This window comes from Nannobrachium achirus, assembly GCF_963921795.1.
Source record: "Nannobrachium achirus genome assembly, chromosome: 10".
NCBI lineage: Eukaryota > Metazoa > Chordata > Actinopteri > Myctophiformes > Myctophidae > Nannobrachium > Nannobrachium achirus.
In genome coordinates, this window is record NC_137819.1 from 515,001 (window position 1) to 537,830 (window position 22,830).

The following is a 22,830-nucleotide window of genomic DNA, read 5'->3' on the forward strand; positions in this document are numbered from 1 at the left end:
GTCTAATCGCAATTATTTGACATAATTGCGGTTATTTCTCATAATAGTCATAATCGTTTCCATGTTGAGAAATGTTCATATATATTTTATATATATATATAGTTTATATACGCGTCGCGACACGTTGTGAGCTTGTAGATCGGCTATTTCCACTATCAATGTTCTTTTTTAAGTTTAAAGTTGTCAAATATGTCAGTAATTTCTTTGTATATTTAGGTTATGTGTCATATCTACCATGTGGAACGTCAAAGCCTAAAAGCCAAACAGAAATGTAATTGTCAAAGACAAAAACAATTAAATCGTTCATCACAAATTATTTGAGTGACAATTAATCGTCATGTAAAATCTCATCATCGTGACAGCCCTACACACCAATACATGCAACACCACAAAACCACACCGACAGCCGTGCACGGACGCACACACTGTACGTACGACCACTACAAATATGCTGCGGACAAACACACACGCACGCACGCACGCACGCACGCGCGCGTGTGTGAGTGTGTATGTATGTGTGTGGTACGAACACAAACGTATGTTGGGAGAATGGAAACCGGTGGAACAGGCGTCATGTAATGATTGTAATGGAAGGAACGGCTCTGTGTGTGTGTGTGTGTGTGTGTGTGTGTGTGTGTGTGTGTGTGTGTGTGTGTGTGTGTGTGTGTGTGTGTGCGTGCGTGCGTGCGTGTGTTTGTTTGAGCGTAGGAACTGTTTGTATTTGACATTTTGTGAGTTTATAAAAAACTCACAAAATATCTTCATAGATATTGAAGACCTGGTCCGATGACCTATACAGGCCATTTCGTCTGTTATAGGTCACTGAAATAAAAATCTATCTGCTTTAGTTAAGGTTTTGGTTGATCCCCATCATAAAACTGGCTAATTTTTGTATTATTGTGTAGATAAATTTGTTGTGAACACAGTAGCACATGTTTCCCAACTGAACGCGAACTTCACAATAAGAAAACTTAATATATAATTTCACTACTTATTAAATATCTGGCAACACGATACCTGGCAACCGAAGTATAACCCAATGAAAGCGTGTGTTCCTTATACGGCTCAGCCGTTTCGGCCAATCACGTTCCTTGATGGAAGAAGCAGGAAGTACCCGTCGTGGACGAAGTGGTAAACAAACTCTGATCACAGCTAACACAACGACAACTCCTGTGAAGGTAATATTTGTTTCGTGATGATGCTCAATTGTTTGATATACTCATGAACATTTACAATGAACGCAGACTATAGAATGAGCCGTGTTGACGACACATTAACATGGATCATTATAACGTTCGTGGCGATCATAGACAAGAGACAAGATTGATGGCAGCAGGCTGTTTTAAAGATGCACATTTAGCGTGAATATTTACAGCTGCAAATGGTTAAGATATATTAAGCAGTGGCCAATCAATATGTCCCGATCTTTAATATAGCTATAATGGCTCACGATCGTTGCAATGCTACACATTGTCTCATCGCGTATCATTTCTGTTCATATCTCTGCAGTCACGTTGCCAAAGTTGGTGCTAGCAACGGTTTGTGATTTGTTCATTTTCTCTTGAAAAGATCTAACCTTAAGACAGCTGTTAATGTGTTTAGATTACGTTCGTCTTGTCATAGTGCTCCATCTACATACTATATAATACTACGACCCTGTTCAGTGCTATAGGATTTACTGCACAGTCAAATATTAAAGGTTTATTATATGGTTAATTGTTTTATCTCGATCTTCAAGTTGATGTGCTGGTACAGTTAGATTCAGGCTCGGATGCCATTCCTTCTTCTTGTCCTGGCATGGTAGTACAGTATTTATAATGTAGTGACTGTTAAAGGGATTAAATTATACAAACTTAATTGGATATACATGAATGAATGATCCATCGAAGAGCGCTTTGAGTACTTAGAAAAGCGTTATAAAAAATGCTTCATTGTTATGTGATGATATGTGTTACAGACTACTTGACGTGGGTTGCAGAGCTGCAGGAGCCTGGGACACAAACCACAAGATCTGGGAAATTATTGTGACATGGATTGTGTCATAATGCAGACAGCAGTCTTATAAGATGGGTCTACATTCATGATTGAACATATAATGATGTGCCCATTTTAAAACGATTCTGGAAAATAAAGATTTATCACACTTTTTGGTGTCTTTTTTTCTGTGCATGCTATGTATCATTGTGCTGCTCTTTGACACATGCTGTGTTAAGTTCAGGCTGGTGTGAAATCCACTCAAAATGCAGAAAATATGTGTGTTACGTCGTTGCTGGGTCAGCCACAGTTTGCTGCTGTTATGTAATATCTTTAACTTTGAAGAAATTACTGAGGTAACTTGGTATTTCACTGGCATATACTACCATATCCTTCTGAATCTATGCTTTCTTGTCATTTAGTACAATGAATGTGTTACCGTGTCTCTAGAAATGTGCTCATTATTGGTGAAGATACTAACTGTAATTTTCTCAAAGACTTGCATTGGTTCAGCACATTGTTTTTTGTTCTGTTAGTTTCATTTGATATTAAAATGCAACTCGAATTAATCCACTGTGTGGACACTGATCAGATGACAGGAAGAAGCAGCTCATCAATGAAGGTACTTTGTGTTGCTTTTGTGATTTGTTTAGGGTACGATATTTTAATGACTTCACACCTAAGTCCCTATCATGGAGTTAAATCATTGATAACTTGATGCATGCATACTCGTTCAGTTCATATGTTAATGCAGACCTAACAGCCTACAACGATGCCCAGGGCAACACTGCATATTGTCTATAAATGGCTCACAGTTTAAATAACGTACGGTTTATTTGGACAATCATCTGTAACAGATAAAGTATAATTAAATACGACGTGATTAACGTTTGTTTGACATCCACATCACAATTACATTGGACGGGAGATGCATCGCGTTGATCAAAGTGAATGACTGCTATAGTTTTGCTAGTTTTCATCACCTAATCACCTTCCTTTCATAATCTAATCACTACTTTTAGAATTGAAAGCAGAAAAATAATGTTACCACTTATTTTATGTTAATGGCAGTATGAAACGCCCGCGTTCCAGAGACTACAGTGTCAGTGAACGACAGGCAATAGCGAAAATATAAACTGGTATATAAAAGTAGTCCAACACGGTTATGAATTAACTATTAGTAGTCTATGGTATACCTGTTGCAAGTTCATTAGGAAAAAGCAATTTATTACGCTAATGTTAGTCTTTTTGGGCGAGAAATGTCAGCTTTGTGTAATGTTTTCTTCCTGGTTGCCATGGAGATGTCTTAGGTGCCCTGTATATTTGCCTGTTTTAAATAGCATTTGATAAAATCGGTCTTTCTCATTAGTGCGTACGAATTCAATATGAAAACATTAATCACAGTACACACACGTGTGTGTGTGTGTGTGTGTGTGTGTGCGTGTGCGTGTGCGTGTGTGTGTGTGTGTGTGTGTGTGCGTTTACAGTGTGTGACTCACCTCTCCCCGGGGCGGCCCATTTAGAAGACAGGGGTCGACTGTTGGGGGCGGGACAGAGGCAGTAGGTCAGTGAAGGAGAGCAGAGCCACAACATAACACTGATCATGTCATTCCATATCACGCGGATCACTAATCAATTCAGCCTCGGCAATAAGCTACAGTTACCATTTGGTACCATGTCTAGTATGGTCTGGATGTGACCTAGTTGGGACCAGTGTTGATTTTGTCGACTAATACAATGACGAAAAATGTTTGTCCACTACACTAACTATATTGACAATTGTGTCAACACAATAAAAACTAGACTAAAACGTTAGGGATGGACTAGTGGAGAAGAGTGTCATTTTATGTTTGGTTGCTCTCAGGTGTTGCGTGCTGAAAATAGCAGATCTACAAGCTGTAGATCGGCTATTTTCAGCACGCAACCCAGTGTAAAATCAGTCATTATGATGCCATCAAGGCCTGCCAAAATACAATTCAGTTGACTAACTCAACTGTAGATTTAGTCGCCTAAAAACATATGATATTTAGTCGTCTAAAATTAGACTACAACTAAAACGTTTAAATTTAAATTATGACTAAAATTAAATGACATTTTATTCAAAATACTATGACTAAAACTAAATCAAAATTTGCTGTCAAAAACAACATTGGTTGGGACTTTGGTTTGATGTCTATGAGCAACTCATTTGCACGGTCAATCAGCCCATCAACATTCTAGCAATAGACCCTAATTAACCCTTAACTGGGGAACCCCCAACCTACGAGCACTAACCTACGAGCACTAAGAGTTGAAGCATTACATTTTGTATATTTCTGCCTTTAATATTTGACAATTTGACCAATGTTTAATTTGTCATTTTAGAGGTATTACAACGTCCTTAAATTGTCACTTTAGAAATGTGCATGTACCCTCTATACACTTAAACTTTATGTCGGTTTGTTTACTGTTGAGTGAGAAGATAATTTAGCTGGGGGTCCCGACCCACAGGTTGAGAACCAGTGCTGTAGTAAACATTAGGGCATTCACCAAATATTCGAATATCAAAGTCACTATTCGACGCTGTTCACCGAAGTCGAATATTCATTTCTTTTTTTTCTTTTCTTTAAAGATATATAGTTTATAAAGCTTGGCTCGATAGGAAGTCATAAGAACGAGTTGTCAATGGTCCTTAAAACTTTTTATGCCGTGACCCGCCAAAAAAACATATTTTAACTGGGGACCCCCACCCTGACAAGCACTTAGAATTGTAGGTATTACATTTAATGTGACTCGGTTCCGCAGATAAATATTGTGAAAATAGCAGATCTACATGCTCACAACGCCTCGCAACGCGAGGCGTTGTGAGCATGTAGATCGGCTATTTTCACAATGTTCGCCTCTTGCTTACTTAATATTTGACAGTTTGGCCAGTCCTGTGGAATATTCGACTATTCGAATACTTTGAGGTCGAATAATTCTAATACTAAAAATCACTATTCGTGAATGCCCTAGTAAACATCAGTATAGTGGGCTTCCTACTTGAGGCTCTCCTGGGAGGAGGAGGAGGAGCGGTCGCTCTGGGGCAGGGAGGCCACGCTGCCGCTGCTCTTCAGACACGACTGCAGGGTCCTCTGGTAGGACGGTTCCAGAGAGTTGTAGAGGCTGTCTGCTGCTCCGGGGAAGTGGTTCCTTAAGCCCCAGTAGGCCCTGCAAAACACACACACACACACATATAAACAAAGTTACGGGCAGGGGCGTCAATTGGGTATGGCAGGGGTATGCAGCTGCCATACCCTGGTTCCAGGGGGGAAAATAAAAGTTACTTTTAAATATAAATCCATGAATGTCTCGTTGTCTATCGGTGCTGGTTATTATGTTGTTAAATTACAGTAAAATAACTACAAATGCAAAGTTTAACAAAATGGTCACTTTAAGAAGGTATTATAATTATATTCTCCACACTTGTATTGTCCCCATCTTGACAGAATGGTAGCCTATATTCCCAGGTTTCCGCAGGTCAGCTGCACAGGTGCAATGCATTATTGTCAATTGTGGCACGTTTACTAACATGCCAAGTTTAGCTGCACTTGAACAACTGTTCCAGGCTGCCATATCCAGCCCAAGAAGCCGTAGAAACGGGGGGGGGGGGGGCAAATAAAATGTACTTCTTAAAATAAATGTATCATGCCTGTTGCTAAGGTATGGCAACATGACTGGTGTCTTGCACGCGCGCAAACACCAGTCATGATACCAGTCATGTTGCCATACGTTAGCTTTTTCTGAACTGACACCACTGGTTACGGGAACTGCCCCATGGTTCGAAGTCCCGTTGGTCCAAACACCGTCGGCAGGTTACCTACTCACCAGCGTCGGCAGGTTAGCTACTCCCCAGCGTTAGTTTTATTGAGGTTAGGGTTAGGTTTAGGCATAGTTTTACTGAGGTTAGGGCTAAGGTTAGGTTTAGGTGGTCGGACCAAAGGGAGTTCGAACCAAGGACATGTTACCCAGAGTTACTACAGTAGGACTGTCACGATTATGACATTTTACATGACGATTAATTGTCACTCAAATAATTGCGATTAACGATTTCATTGTGTTTTTGTTGTTGACAATTATATTTCTGTTTGGCTTTTAGGCTTTGAAGTTGCACATGGCACATATGACACATAACCTAATATAAATATACAAAGAAATGAAAGACATATTTGACAACTTTATATTGAAATAGCCAATCTACAAGCTCACAAGGCGTTGCAAATTTGTGACGCGTTGTGAGCTTGTAGATCTGCTATTTCCACTATTTTTACTTTTTTATAAAATACATGAACATTTTTCATGGAAACGATTATGACGATTATGTAATAATTGTGACAGCCCTACAATGAGGTCCATGATATTGTTGCTGTCGGCAGAAGCCTCTTATCTCCATATAGTAAGGGGAACATAAGAAAATCTGCGAAGTAAATCGTTACCAAGAAATTTCTTCACCAATGTGTTTCTAAAGGTGTGTAATAATATGTACTAAAAGGTTGAAATTCAACTCCCGGGGGAAACCTCATAAAACAAATGATTTGTGTTTGTGTCCCATTAACTTTACTATACAGGAAAACAATACAAAAAATAACTATGCTTTAAGTAGCATGTGAGGGGTCAAACTAGGGGTTTTTCATGATGCTGAATCCATTACAAGCATTTGTTTTGCACAAAAAAACATTCCGTGGGCTACAAATGGCCCCTACAAAACGGTGAAAAGTGATGATTCATCACTAAACCATCACTAACCAAACATATTATTACACACCTTTAGAAACACATTGGTGGAGAAATTTCTTGGTAACGATTTACTTCGCAGATTGGTCAAATCTTATAAAATCCCCTTACTAATAGTTTAACTTTTAATTTGAGCGTTTTTCTTTTTTGAAAAGTAACGCCCTGCTTGATCACACTACAGCGTCACGCGAAAGCATCAAAAGTAGCCGATCTGCAAGCTGGAAACGCAATGGTAAGCGACACATTTCGAGCTTGTAGATCTGCTACTTTCAGTAATGAAAGTAGCAGATCTCAATGTTTTGAACCGCTTTGGACATGAGGTTTCCAATGTCGACAGAGACAACATGATATACAGTAGGTTACCCTCCTTCTCTTTCAAATAATGTCACTTCATGTGTGTGTGTGTGTGTGTGTGTGTGTGTGTGTGTGTGTGTGTGTGGGGGGGGGGGGGGGGGGGGGGGTGCGTGCGTCGCTCTCTCTTACTTGCGGGCCTCTACTCTGGCCTCAGAATCTGCATCTTGAAGTCCCTTCTTGATGCTTTCGACCAGAACGGCTGTGTGTCTGAGGGTGGGAGACGCACAGATACAAGTTTTCCACAGTAATATAAAGAAAAATAATAATAATACACTTTATTTATAAAGTGCTTTTCGAAAACAGTGCTTTACAATGTGCTTTACAGTGTCACAGACAGTAAAAATAAAAAACATTCATAGATATAAAAACAACAGTCAATTAAAATTCATATATATATATATATATATATATATATATATATATATATATATATATATATATATAAATATAAAAAAATAGAATATAAAATAAGATATAACATATGGGGGAGAAGGTGAACATGAGACTCACTTCTCCAAGGAGTGAGTCTGCCACTCTTGTAAGAGGAGATCCAGGAAGTCATAACAGCGCCTGGAGACCACATAGCATCATCATCATCATCATCAACATCATCATCATCATCATCACGTAACTGCACCTCCTACCCTTATGCTGAGTTCACCGAGTACCCTTTATGTTCAATGGAAGCCATGCAGCAACATGAACATACAGCCAACGTGTGTAGCTGCTACAAACGCTACAAAAACAGTTGCGCTGGTTGGTTTTCAACTTCAGCTATAAAGACACAAAGCTACAAATGTGTTGTGTATCTTGTGTAGCTACCAGTGTGAAAGCAGCATTATAATTTCATAATACACTGGACTAGGGCTGTCACGATTATGACGATTTTACATGACGATTAATTGTCACTCAAATATTTGTAATTAACGATTTGATTGTGTTTTTGTTGTTGATAATTACATTTGTTTGGCTTTTAGGCTTTGAAGTTGCACATGGCAATTATGACACATAACTTAAATATACAAAGAAATTACTGACATATTTGATTACTTTATACTTAAAATATACATTTTTTTCCTGTTGAGATTGGCACATTTCCTGGGGCAAGCACGCTCACCTTCTGACCGCCACCGACTTGCACGTACAGTTGCTGGTGATCAGAGGAATCAACCTGGGAACGTGAGTGTGCTGGAGAGGGGAGAGAGGGAGGGGGAGTTGGTAAGGAATGGAAGAGAGACAACAGACAAAGGTATTTTAACCCAGTGGTTCTCAACCTGTCTCAATCGATTACTCACCCCACGGAAACTTGAATTCATGTTATTTTCTTTCTATTGATAATGAGCACCTTATCGATCCTGCTTATTGAGCCGGACTTTTTCGACCGCGCTATCGGGTGTTTTCTAATATTTTGTGGCAATTCTGAACAGAACTAGTTGTTGTGACCGCAAGTCTGTCGCTGACCACCATCTATGAAGATGACAATTGACAAAAGTAACAAATATTAACATTAAATATCATTAAAACAATCATTCATCAGTGTGCAAAAAAGTCTTAAATGGCTTTATATTACATAATATCATAATTTCTTGATTGCCTCTTGTCTTGATTGTTTAAATATGATGTCATGGGCCGACTATGCTCGATAAAGCTTATTGATACCGGGTACTCAATAAATGTGTAATCGAGTTTGTGGCGGACCTTTGTTTACTCAGGGAACTGCTGTCTCCTGTTTTCCTTTTAATATTTTTATCCCACGTTTTTTACAACCCATTTTCTCACCCAGTGCCAACTACCTAACCTGTAGTCCTGGTTTCCGCTCTCCCCCTGACGCGCCAGGGGAATTGGGGAGCACCTGGCTGGCTAGGGGGAGGTAGTATAGAAACCAGGACTACTGCATGTTTTTGTGAGGGTATCAACCCTAGGAGACACGGGAGAACATGCAAACTCCACACAGAAAGGCCCTATCGCCAACCCCACCTAGGGTGTGGGAGCTGATGACGCGGAGGGAGGAACACGCCCCTAGCACCTACAGCTTCCCCCGGCGAGAAGCTGTGAGGCGAAGCGCTAACCACTGCGCCACCGTGCCCCCTGTCTCCTTTTTTCCATTTTCCATCCAAGCACACAACGCGAGGCGTTGTGTGCTTGTAGATCTGCTGTTTTCACTACTTTTGTGCGACGGCCTTGTACGATGAAGCAGGGCTTTACTTTGCGAAAGAACATGCCAATTTCAAACTTGGAGATACGAGGTTTCCACCCGACAACTGTTATGCTCCTCACCTTGATAATGATGCGTATGGCTGACACTCCAGAGGTGGCCATGACCTTGGCACAGTTGGGGATGAGGTTGAACAGGACGGGGACGATGGATTCCGCTCCATGGTCAAACCTGTTCCCTAGCACTGAGGACAGGTGGCTGCATGCACGCTCGCACACACACAAACACAAACACACACACACACACACACACACAAACACACACACGTTTACAACAGTGCTTTTCAAAGCGTAAAAAAGTTCAAAGCATACAAATCAAAGCAAACAGTGCTGCATGGGCCCTATTCGTCTATGTATTCCGTCCGTCCATCCTCCTGATATAAATAACACCCACATGAAATCTTTTGTAGTTTTTGAAATATTTAACGTTAAGCACCCGATGCATTTCCAATGGGAAATGAGTCTGCAGAGAGAGGAAGAGAGACCCATTCAATCCCTCAGTATCAGAGGGATTGAATGTAGGAGTCTCAGCAGTAATGTTGGAGTGCCCGTTGGGTAGATCTTTATGCCTATACATGATAGGGCATTAACGACTTGTGATTTTTGCAAGTCGACTCGACTCAGTAAAAAAGTTGAGTTGAAGTCGACTTTATCGTTTGATGACGTCATCACAAAATAATTGGGGGGTCCCCAGATGATTAACTTAATGTGCAACATTGTTTTCTCACTCAACTGTAAACAAACCAACATACGGTTTAAGTATATAGAGGGTATCTGCACGTTTCTAAAGTGACAATTTAAGGACTTTTTAATACCTCTAAAATGACAAATTAAACATTGTGCAAATTGTCAAATATGTGGCAGAAATTGTAAAAATTTCGACTTTTGACTTCTGGTGGGGGTCGACTTGTGTAATGAAGTTCGACTGAGTCGACTTGTCGACTTTTTCGTTAATGCCCTTGTACATGATGGTGTTCCATGCGAGCCCACACTGTTTCGTAGGAACAGTATTTCTAGTTATCCCATTTAGAACGGGTACACATTATTGTGTATCATTATTTTATGCTTGCTGTTAGATATGCTATTTTTGAAGTATCGTGAAAATTTGAATTTTGACCCGATTCTATAAGTGTCTTGAATCCTTCCAAGACTTTTTGAAAAAACCTGTGTTTCTATGTCAGCAATCTGGCCAGCCATCGTCAACGAAAAGGTCCTTTTCACTTAACTGGAGCTCAGTTAGTCTGTTCTTGAGAGACTACTATTTTAGTGGTTCTCAAACCTTTTCATGCGAAGGAGCCCCAAAATGATATTTATTTGGCCACGGACCCCCATCTCAAAATATCTAGTTCCAGGGTTACAAACGTTCGCTTTGAAAATACATACATTCAAAGATTTGCACACATTTTCACGACTTTTTCAAAAATAGCAGATCTACAAGCTTGCAGCGCGGCAATCGGAGCCGCGCTGTGAGCTTGTATATCTGCTATTTTTCACTGGTTAAAGCATTCAATAATTCTAGGCCTAAATGGGTTGTATACAGTATTTTCTGGACTATAACGCGCACCTGACTATAAGGCGCACTGTCAATGAATGGTCTATTTTCAAACTGTTTTCATATATAAGGCGCACCTGACTATAAGGCGCACATAATAGACGCTACCGTTGCGTTATGCATCCAACAGATGGAGCTGTGCTAAAGGGAATGTCAATGTCAATGAATGATCCATATATAAGGCGCACTGGACTATAAGGCGCACTGTAGTTTTTTGAGAAAATTAAAGGCTTTTAAGTGCGCCTTATAGTCCGGAAAATACGGTGTATATATATATATATATATATGTATATTATACTCACGCCACAGTCATGCATGCCTCTCGCACCACCTGAGACCTCAGGTCTTTGGCGGACATCTTGAAGGCTCCGTCCAGCAGGCGGAGGTGCTGGTAGAAGCTGTCGTACTCCGTGGCCCCCGCCACCACCAGGGAGCGCACCTTCTTCAGCTGGACAGGGTGAGAGACAGGCATCAGATGACATGTGACAGCAAATACAACCTCAGAAGAAAGTTACTTTAGAGGACAACTTTTGTTTTTTTTTACAACAAAGGTTCATATTTTAGATTGTAATTAAAGAACATAAAAGATGAGTGTTAAAATTATTTCATTTACTTCTTTCTATTGTTTTAGAGATTTTTATTTCAGTGGTTGGGGGCATGCGTACAAGTGGCTAAATATGTCATTTTACACAGAATAAGCCCATTCCCAAGATACAACGCAACCTTTCATGGTTGGATGTGACTTAGAAGTGCTAGAAGTGTTACTGTAAATAGCAATAAAGAAACTGCTGGCTTATTGTGTCTAAAAAGACGTATTTTGCCACTTGTACGCCTGCCCCCATGCGTATGCATGCCCCACATTTTAGCATGGTAAACGCGATAAAACAATAGAACGAAGCAAATTAACACATTTTAACACTCACCTTCCTTTTCTCTTCCCTAATTACAAAAAAAAAAACAGTTGTCCTTTAACCACTTAAATGACAACGTTGTTGTCATTTAAGTTCATGTTTTAGATTGGAATAAGAAAAAAAAAATAACTGCTTTCTATTGTTTTAGCCATTTTAGCAATTTCTTCTGCTACCCATTCTCAAGATACGCCGCGATCTTTCACAGGCAGATGTGACTTATGGGGGCTAGTAGTGTTACTGTAAATCAGAGGTCTTCAACAGGGGGTCAGGGACCCTTGGGGGGGGGGTCCTCAGAGTTACTACAAAATCGCCGGCTTATGGTGTCTAAAACAATACAACAAAAATTAAAAATTAAAATAAGAAATACATTTAGCCACATGTCCACTGAGATCAAAATGGCTAAAACGATAGAAAGCACTAACTGAAAACAGTTTAACACTAAAAAACTTTTCTTTTCACTAATTAAAATCTAAAACATGAATCTAAAAAAGAAAAAAAGTTTAAACCTCAGGTAGAGATAGCCAATCTCCAGGCTAAGCAACATAGGACTGCAGAGCAACTGAAAGCAATGTGTCATTTTCAGACTCCACCTCATTTTCTCTTAATTAATCGTCATGTAATATGTCAGAGTCGTGACAGCCGTAGTGACTGGTGAGCAGTTATGACTCTCTCTACTCCAGTACATGGCCCGGACTATACGGACTTGTCTGTGGCCAACAGTGGGTCAGTCCTGATCCACTGTTTGGTGTCAATCATGTTAAACAGTGATCTACTCACAGCGGTGGCTCTCTGGTCCCAGTCATGCTTGTCGTCAGAACAGATCTCACGGATCTTGTTCAGGTTGTCCTCCAAGTCTCTGGAAGAGTAGATCTGCACACAGACACACACACACACACACACACACACACACACACAGACAGACAGACAGACAGACAGACAGACAGACAGACAGACAGACAGACAGACAGACAGACAGACAGACAGACAGACAGACAGACAGACAGACAGACAGATCATTGAAGACGGGGGGAAAAAGGAAAAGAAAGGAAAAGACGATGAGGCCATAAAAGGCCATAAAGCTCTCAGATTCATATCCATAATCTGGTTATTGATTACTATGTTTTTTTTAACTGCATGGTTCTGAAAAAGGCTAGTCGTCTGATTGTCTTTGTGTCTTTGTATGTGAGTGTGTGAGTGTGTGAGTGTGTGAGTGTGTGCGTGCGTGCGTGCGTGCGTGCGTGTGTGTGTGTGCGTGCGTTACCTGTACAACAGGGACATCAGTGAAGCCCTTGATGAAGTCCTCCTCATCGATGGCCCCTGCACCCGTTTCCTTGGCCGCTACAAAGACATTACAAAAGTGATCATTAGAGCAAGGGGTTTTCAAACTTTTTTGACTCAGGGCACCCCTGTAAATAACATTTTCATCCACGGCACCCCTGAATTACACTTAATATTTAGAATCTTACATCATGTTGGAGAAGTCTCTGTTTCCAGAACTGACTGAAAATAACGTTATACTTGACGTTTAACCACTCGAACCCCAGCATGCCTATTCTGGGAGGAAGGTTCACCAAAAATAGCCGATCTATAAGCTCACAACGTGTCACGTTGTGAGCTTGTAGATCTGCTATTTTTTGGTGAAGAGAGTTGTCATAGATGGAAAAAGAACTCGTCAAGTAGAGTGCAAATCAGGTCTGTTTTACTAAACATAGTGAAGTGATATTGCTGTAGTCATATTGATGAATTCCAAATAGCCAATTATCAAATTATCTCGCGGCACCCCTGGGTGCCCTGTCACCCACTTTGAAAACCCCTGCATTAGAGAAAAAAAACATGCACGCGCGTGCGTGGCATGTGTGAGTGCGTGAGCTGCAATTCAGCTATTCGCTGGGTCTTTTTTTTTCCTGAGCCAGGTCTTACACACGCACACGCACACACACACACACACACACACACACACACACACACACACACAGTACAGTCAGATTCTGCATCTCTAATAGACGAAGTAAAGAGCCTGTCAATCAAAGCTCTCTGGCCCACACCCCACCCCTAGGGAGGGAGGGGGGGCAGGAGGAGGGAGTGAAAGGGGAGATGAGGAGCAGGCTGGTACCCAGGGAGGTGGAGGAGGGTATTACAATGTTATGTCGTTAGGACGGAGGAGAACGATGAGAGGAGAGGGGTATCTCTTGCCTCCTTCCCCTGGCGCAGGGTCCACTCAAGACGGTCCAAAATACTACAGTGCATGCATCTATCTGGCAGCACTGCGGATCCACTGTTAAAACACTGAACAAAATGTTGGGGCATTCTTTGTCTTGTAATTAGGGGTGTAACGATATAGTAACTGAATCGAAAAATCAAATTTGTATTTGCAATGATCTACTATATCGTTTGCAAAAGCAAAATATCGTACCGTTCAAAATATCGTACTGTTTTGCAATGCAAATCATTGATTTCATGGAAACTATGTGTTTGCGCCTTGTATTTGGCAATTTTAAGAGGGAAAATGAAAAAGAGGGGTCTAATTACCTTTCCATTCCATATAGCTACTCTTGGACTATCGATAAATGTGTGTAATCTCAATGTTCATGTCAAGGTGAGTTTGTCCATGTGTTGAAATATAATGTACATATTATTTGCTAGATAATCACAACATTTACTTCCATAATAATAGATTTGTTTTGCACATTTTACACATATTTTATTTCTTTGCTAAATAGTTACTATATCGATTTTAAATCATTGAATCGAATCGTATCGTATTGCCATGAATTAACCAATACCGCCCATGTATTGTATTGTTAACCATGTATCGTGATGCGTATCGTATCACTGTTAAAATGTATCGTTACACCCCTACTTGTAATCAATCATAGGGGAACCTCCTTGTGTGCCTTTTTTTTTCTTTTTGCACATTACTGTGCAATTGTAAATTGTACTGTATGTACACTGGCTATACCTGCTAGTTTTTCATGCTATTTTGTATAAATGTAAATATCTTAGACTCTTTTTTTTCTTTTCAGTTTTTTCCTCGCTCTCCCTCTCCTACTTCCAGGGTGTTTGGAGAGAGCGAGAGAGAGAGAGAGAGAGAGAGAGAGAAAGAGAGAGAGAGATAGATATGATAAGACACCTGAAAACCAGTTCATTCACAAGGCTTTTTATTGCAGCTTGAGTTGTTAATATTCACCGATCGAACTTCCGTGATCACTGGCTTATAAGTGAAACAGTGATAAAACACAAACAACAAGTATTTATTACCACCAATTCTGGATCCAGGCATTTCAAGAAGGTAAGCATGGGCTAGCCCCCGTGGTTCACGACATTTTAATTGTATATAAAATATATGTAGCCGTTCAGATATCTTACCTTTCTTTACATCAGTATTGTTTATGTGAACTGGTTTGTTTAGGCTTATCCATTATAATTATACAATCGCTATGATTTATCACTTGTTTTCCACCGCGGATCACTTCCTCATTTACACAAAGCGGACAGCAGCAGGAGTCATGTCCCTCTCCGCGTCCATTCCAGATGCCGGAGGACCCGGTGAGATTTGCCGGGGGTATAGAATGTCCGTGTTAGCTCAGAGTACCACCGCACTAACGTAGACAACGGGCTACAACATGACGCTTCCCTGCACACTCGCCTGTACCTCCACTAATCATCATCAACGTAGATTTAACACTAAACAAGGCTCTAACTCGTTCTCCTGCTATACCATCAACATGTGGAACGCCCTTCCACGAGCCTTTAAAGGAGAGCAAATCCCTAGCCTCCTTCAAAACTGGTATGAAAAGTCACCTTCAGACAGCTGCTATCCGTGACTTGTAAATAGACTAAGCCCCCGTGCTCCCCCCCCCCTCGCACCCTTTTTTTCTTTTTGTTTCTGCCTTTGTATTTGATGTTATGCTTTTGAAACTGATATTATCCTAGATAAAGTACTATGTTCTATCCGTCTGTCTTTCAATGTTATAACTTATATGAGATACTTAAAGTGTGGTTCCTATGTAAATAAGCCTCGGCTTTCTAGGATCTCCTTTTAGTTGACCTTGTACCAGTGATTTGTACTGTCATGAAACTTTTTTCTATTGCAAACTTCTAATAAATTCTTCAAACAAATAAACAAACAAAATACCCCAGACCCATATAATTCTGTCCAGCTGGGATGGACTTGTTTTGATGGACAGCAGGTAGGAGCAAGGGATGGGACGATATGAGCATTTCATGTCACGATTGTGAGCAAAGAAATAGAGATTTACGATTATTATCGCGACAATCAAAATATCCCCAACATCCATTATGCTGGGGCAGCACATTTCCAGGTCTGTTTTACCAATTATAGAGGGTTTAAATCAGACCTGGGCATTGTGCGGCCTGGGGGCCATATTGGTCTTTGGTTCACTCTGACAGGCCCTTGTAGGGTTAATGGCAAATTACATTTTCTAATTTTACCTCATGCATGGACTAAAGCTGTATTGCTTTTATTTTGAAGTTTTTTATTCACGTACATATGGACGCAATGCGAACATCAGCACGTGTGCGTGATCATTGGATGTTGTCTCAATAACAAGCAGTTGGTCAGACTGGTCACAAGTCAAGATGACCTGCCTTACCTTACCCATCAAAAATGGCTAAATGCTAAATGCCGAATGCTGGGTGCGAATGCTTCAACAAAAATTGGACAGTTAAGTAGGCTATTTATTTACTGAAGTCGGAGGTAAAGCCGTGTGCTTAGTTTGCGGGGAGCACATCATGTGGGGAGCACTGCCTTTTGGCCCGGCCCTCCACAATATGTTCTGTTGTTCATGTGGCCCCATGGAAAAAATAATTGCCCACCCCTGGTTTAAATGGTACCGGATAAGCACGATAATTTCACGATAAATACAAATCTCCACGATACGATTATTGACTGTGTTTTCATCACGATGAATGATACCGATTATCATCCCATCCCTAGTTGTAAGTTGTTTTTGAAGCGGTGGAAGTCGCTTCCAAGGAGTGGCTTTGTGTGTCCCCCATGTCCATATATGGTCATTTCAGTCCAGAAGGAACAGGTTTTATCTGTCCGTAAATGTGTGTCCCCCATGTCCATATAGTCATTTCAGTCTAGAATGAACAGGTTTTATCTGTCCGTAAATGTGTGTCCCATGTGTGTCCCCCATGTCCATATATGGTCATTTCAGTCCAGAATGAACAGGTTTTATCTGTCCGGTACGTCCAGAATATGTGTGTAGTGTCGGTCCCGGTCTGATGATTGGATGATTAAAAATGTCCCTAAAAATGAGGATTGGTCAAGCTTCACATGACAATCCGGCCCTCCAGATAAAATCATTCATTCATTCAGAATTCTGAATTCTGTAGCTCTAGACAATTTTATATTCAGATTCACCGCTTCATTTTGAACCGAGGTTTGATTTCTTTACATTAGGCCCACTATGGTAGGATGTTTTGCAAACTACAGCTGTATCAATGGGACACTGCAATGTTCTGTGGATGGAAAACACTCTGTGACTCTGCAATACAGTAGAACAGCAGCATGCCTGCCGCACTAGCTAGCAACCAGCTTAGCACTAATTGTGGAATCCATCAATCATTGTGACACTGGACACTAATCCAAACCTTCACAGTGAAATGAACGCAGCTCACACAAATTATTCTCAACGTTTTGCCGACTGTCTTAATCATTCAGGGGTGGGAGCTAAATTGTACCACTAAAGTCTTGAGGGAGTGAAAATTCATTGAAACAAAGGGCATGACATTGCTTTGGAGACCGCAAGTCATGCTTCAGTCAGCCCTGTGTAGATAGTGTTTAAAGTATTGTTTAACTTAAACTCTGTTGTACAACGGTGTCGTTCTCCGAATATAACAGCCTATCTACAGGCTCACAACACGTCTCGTGGCGAAGCACTTTAAGTTTGTAGATCATCTATTTTGGGCTTGGGCTGTTCTGTCAGGGTGTAGTTGCTGGGTGTTGGCAGAATGCGTGGGCGTGCTGCTGTTTGTACGCTGCTAATGCAGAGCAGCAGCTACTGTAGGAGGACCATGAAGCTGACCATGGAGGAAATGATCTGAGCATTTACGTTGTCTTCCACAATTTCCACAAGTCATACAGTCTGGAGCATGGCAGCTCTGATCATGAGTAAAATTAAATATAACGTGGATGTGAAGCTTCCTCCCCGATTTCGTTTTGTCTATACCATATGTCAAACTAAAGGCCCGGGTACCAAATCAGGCCTGCGAAGGAATTCTCTTTGGCCCGCGGGATGATATTTAATTACCATTAGAACTGGCCCGCTGGTATACTGCACGCACCACCATAATACTACAAGTCCCACAATGCACTGCTAGTGCATTGGCAAGTATCGAGGGCCTGTGAGCGGACGCCTGCGTCTTCATATTCATCAGCAGCGGAAGCGCCAGTGGTCAACTTTAAGCTACCCCTTTCCCGAAAAATGGCTAAATGAAAGATGAAAACAGGGGTTTTCAAGTCCTGTGCAGGTGGGAGGCAGAGTACATGTCCATGGATGTAAAGGGTATAGAAATTAATGCAACGGATTTTGATTTACTTTCTCCTTTGACTATGTTCAGTTTTTAATGCATAGAGTTGAATTTTTTTATTTATCTTGCTATTAACACATATGGTGCCAACCCCGAGTTTCCCGAGTTTGTATTGGTACTAGCGCTGTGCCAACCCCGAGTTTCCCGAGTTTGGGCCGTTTTTGAAAAAAAAAAAAAAAAAAAAAGAAATCCAAATTTTTTTTTTTCAAATTTTTTTTTTGGACCTCCAGAAATGTATTAGGCATGATGGCGATCGCGAAATTGCATGTTTAAACCCCATACCAACCCATTCTTTCAAACATGGCAGCCATGTTTGTTTACATCTGAAGAAAACATAATGGCTGATAAATCATGAATGCCTGAACGGATTTCCAAGCGGATTTTTTTGTTTGAAAGCTGTGAACAGCATCTACACACGTGGTGCATCATCTAGGCATGGGCGTGCACTTTTTACACACTTGCACAATTACATGGAAGTCTATGGTAACCATGGCAACGCGAGACATTGAAGAGAAAAAATCATTGCAACATAAGTGTTAAGGGACGTATTCGATTTTTGAAGGAAAATTACTTTTTTGCTGTTCAATAAACATTGAACCAGTCCGGCCCTCGACTTGTACCAATTTCTTTATTCTGGCCCACTGTGTATTTGAGTGACATCCCTGGTCTATACAGTCGCACAAATGTATATATATATATGTTACAGTATGTTCAAGAAACCAGTAAAAGTTGTCAAGGAGCACTCGTTTTGACGTTCACCACACACTAATCACCACCAGATGGCGACGTCAGCCACTGCTCTGCCATTCACCAGAGTGTATATAAGAGAGTTACGTCACGCTTTGAACTCGCCGCAGACCGGAAGTGTTTACTCTTTATTTACTAGCCTAGCCTAGCCTAGCCTAGCCATTAGCTCCATTGTAGTCACTTGGACAGGGCGTTTAACGTGCGCTTGCCCAGGCCTTACGGCCTGGGCATAAATATAACGATTGCATTCACCACGGCTTCGTAACTCGCGCGGCGCTCCGCCGGCCGCGCGGCCCTGGCCCGCTCTTCGCGGCCACTCGCGCCTGCGGCGCTCGGGGGCGAAGAGCAGGACCAAGGTCCGCTGGCCTTCGCGCCGCTTGGGGCTTCGTGGACCCAGGGGGGCCTCGTAACTCGTTTGGGCTTCGTGGATACAGGGGGGCTTCGGTAGCCGCTCGCAGTGTCGTGGACAATAGAGCGGCGCACCGCCTGGAGTACGTTGTTGTGGCGACCGCTTGCTCCGCCCCGTGCCGCACCACGAGTGCTCCGCGTCTCGAATGTGCTGTTTCTCTAATATACTATGACATATATATATATATGACACTGCACTATTAGGTTGTTAGTGTTGGTAGTTTCTGAGTATTTTTGCTTTGTTTAGCAATGACAGTGAGATACTTGTTTGCACTAACTAGCATTGACTGCTATGGTCTCTTTTGCAAGACACTTTATGTATATATACTTATATATTATTCGCCCCCTCTATTGATGCACCTTCTCCTTATTGGTACTGTACTGCTCTTGTCTTTGTTTTGTTTTTTTCCCTCTTATCTATCTTTCTTACGTCTCTGTAACTTTGTAAATAACTGTATACTGCTGTGCTACTACTGGACAACTAAATTCCCCCCTTGGGATAATAAAGGTATCTATCTATCTATCTATCTAAATCAAAATAATCAAAGGATACGTATATAGCTTGCTGCTTGGAAATATCATATCATATATTCTCGTGAATGAAAATGCCAGCTTCCGTTACTCAGATTTCAGGAGGTGTTGTTCCAGACTCTATGTAGCATTCAGAGATTGTGGAATAGTTGTCTGGCTACACGAGATCCCAGAGGGAGCTCAACACAGACATACAGTACATATAAACAGCAGCATCAAGAAAACGAGAAATCAGTTATTTTCACACAAAAATACATTATGTATAATCGTTCATAAATCAGAATTCAAGGATTATTATTTTTTAAATAAACGTGACATTGATTTGAAGTCGCCTAGCTCTAAATGATGCAGAGTGGACAGAACTTGTGCTGAAATGAGCAGTACCAGGTTCAAGATGATATTCGTTATGTCCTGGTACGCAGCTAGGGCTGTCACAATTATTACATAATCGTCTAGTCGCCATTATTTGACATAATCGCAATTATTTATTTTTTCACTTTTCATGTTGAACAATTTTCATATTTTCAAACATTTTCAAAAATAGTGGAAGTAGCAGATCTACAAGTGACGCGTTGTGAGCTTGTAGATCGGCTATTTCCACTATTAAGGTTCTTTTTCAAGTATAATGTCAAATATGTCAGTAATTTCTTTGTATATTTAGGTTATGTGTCATATCTGCCATGTGCAACTTCAAAGCCTAAAAGCCAAACGGAAATGTAATGGTAAATGACACACAATTAAATTGTTAATCACAATTATTTGAGTGACAATAAATCATCATGTAACATGTCATAATCGTGACAGCCCTACACGCAACAGTAAAGGTCATTTTTGTCCTGCTTTTGAGGTCCTGTATCTGTGTCCAGATGGAAGTACTGATGTGAAGAGATGGCTGAGGGTGATGTGAGAACAGCGTAATTTGTTATTTGGAGTTCTGGACGTTGTGATAAGCTCTGTCCTTCATGGCGGTAGTACACTATGTGATGCTAGCTACAGTTGTTTCTGTTGGAGTTGGTCAACAGGTAAAAGATCATGGGGGAACAGTACAACAGGAAGGGTTGAATAATGTCTTTTGTAAAGCAATGAAAAGCAGACTTCATGGCCGAGGAGAGAGCATTGTAAAAGTCAAGACAATTACTTTATTGAAATAAAATAAAATAAAATACAGCTATAGTAAGTGAGGACTAGAAGTGAGGGAAAAAGCCCAGACTATTCTTTCCTAAAAAAAAGGAAAAAGAAACGATTTGTCTTTTCCATGTCAGGAGGAGTATTACTCTGGTTCTAAATCAGGACTAAGCCGATAAGTCACTAGGTCGTCTACACAGGCTCACAGCAGAGCACACACCGTTTTTTAAATGATTTTCTTTTTGATTCAAACCTGTGCATATTGTACATACTAAACTTAGCACATTACACCTTTCACTATGTACATATTATTACTACTGTATATCACAGTTGCTAAAGTATTCTTTCGTCATATTCTGTTCACATTCACTACATTCTCCTCGCTGCACATGTACTTATGTGACTATTTACCTTGTTGTCGACTAGAATTCATGTGTACTCTGTTTGGTTATTGTGATCTGGCATTAGAAAGGTCACACCGGATAGGAGCGTCTCAGTTTGCAGTTGAAAATATTGTAGGCCTGTGCAAAAGCAAAAAAAAAAAAATATATATATTTATTATCGTGATGTTAATGCCGGCGATTAAATTAATCGATTTTCAAAGTTCAGAATCGATTTCTTTTTTCTTTTTTTTTTAAGGCGAAATTAACCTGAAGGTGAAATAACCACTTTCAGTCAGAGTAAGTACAGGTCCTAAAGGAACAGTTTTAGGTCATGAGGATGTCATGTCATGGCTAAAGCTAGCACAGTGCTGTAGGCGTGCAGCACAGCGATTTTTTTATTATCTTTTATGACTGTTGTGTTCTGTGTTTTCTGGCATCTTGACCAGGAACATGTTGTTGTAATGTTGTACCACTGGCACTTTGGCTGAAATAAATGTCAGAAAGATTGACTGACTTTATTTGGCTGCATTGATTTGAAGTATATGATTCAACTTTTAATGTTGTAAAATGTTTCAATATAAAAAAGCTGTAATTTTTGGGGAAAAATCGCAATAATCGTGATTCGAATCGCAAATCGCAGGAAAATGCAATAATCGTGATATAATCGAATCGTCACCCTAAGAATCGAAATCAAATCGAATCGGGAGGAAAGTGAATCGTCACAGGCCTAAAATATTGTACCGACAAAGAGACTGAAAGAGAGGCTTATGAATTACTGTAGCTACATTTAAGAAACATACATGGCCATGTGTACAAGTTTCTTCCATCAGAACAAATTCATCCATTCATCTGAACAAAAGGGAAGCAGGTTTTGACTTCCCTCACCATTTTCTGAAATCAGATTACCGACTGAAAATGGGAAATAACCACATTACTGATTTACTACAGTGCATGTAAATGTAAAGGCTTCGCAGCAGTGCTCCGAGGTCTGCAAGACACTCATTCTGGGTCAACCGGTGCAACCGTCTGTAATATTTCAAAATGTCAACTGCAGAGGAGGACGGAGAACACTGGGTATAAGGAGAGACACTGATAATTTATACACATTACGATTTAGCGAGCGGGCATTTAGCTGACGCTCTTATCCAGAGCGACTTGTGAAAGGGTGAGATCAGAAGTAAGCAGATTAAACCATCAGGACCTGAAAAATACCTAAAAAAAATCCAAACGGTTTTCTGAAAAACATATGTTTACTTTCTAGATCAGTGGTGCTCAAACTTTTTAATGTCAAGGACCCTCTAGAATTATATGTATTTGACCG

The 22,830-nt window shown here is 40.6% G+C and overlaps 1 protein-coding gene across 1 annotated transcript in view; it reads right to left on the reverse strand.

Annotated features, from left to right (window-relative positions):
• The window catches only part of clasp2 (cytoplasmic linker associated protein 2), a 250,807-nt gene that overhangs the window by 88,572 nt on the left and 139,405 nt on the right, over positions 1–22,830 (reverse strand). Inside the window, 9 exon segments of the mRNA XM_080735691.1 lie at positions 3,474–3,511; positions 4,996–5,163; positions 7,210–7,287; positions 7,591–7,650; positions 8,198–8,268; positions 9,358–9,493; positions 11,149–11,294; positions 12,535–12,627; positions 13,019–13,095. Of these exon segments, the coding sequence (XP_080591817.1) occupies positions 3,474–3,511; positions 4,996–5,163; positions 7,210–7,287; positions 7,591–7,650; positions 8,198–8,268; positions 9,358–9,493; positions 11,149–11,294; positions 12,535–12,627; positions 13,019–13,095 (867 nt within the window).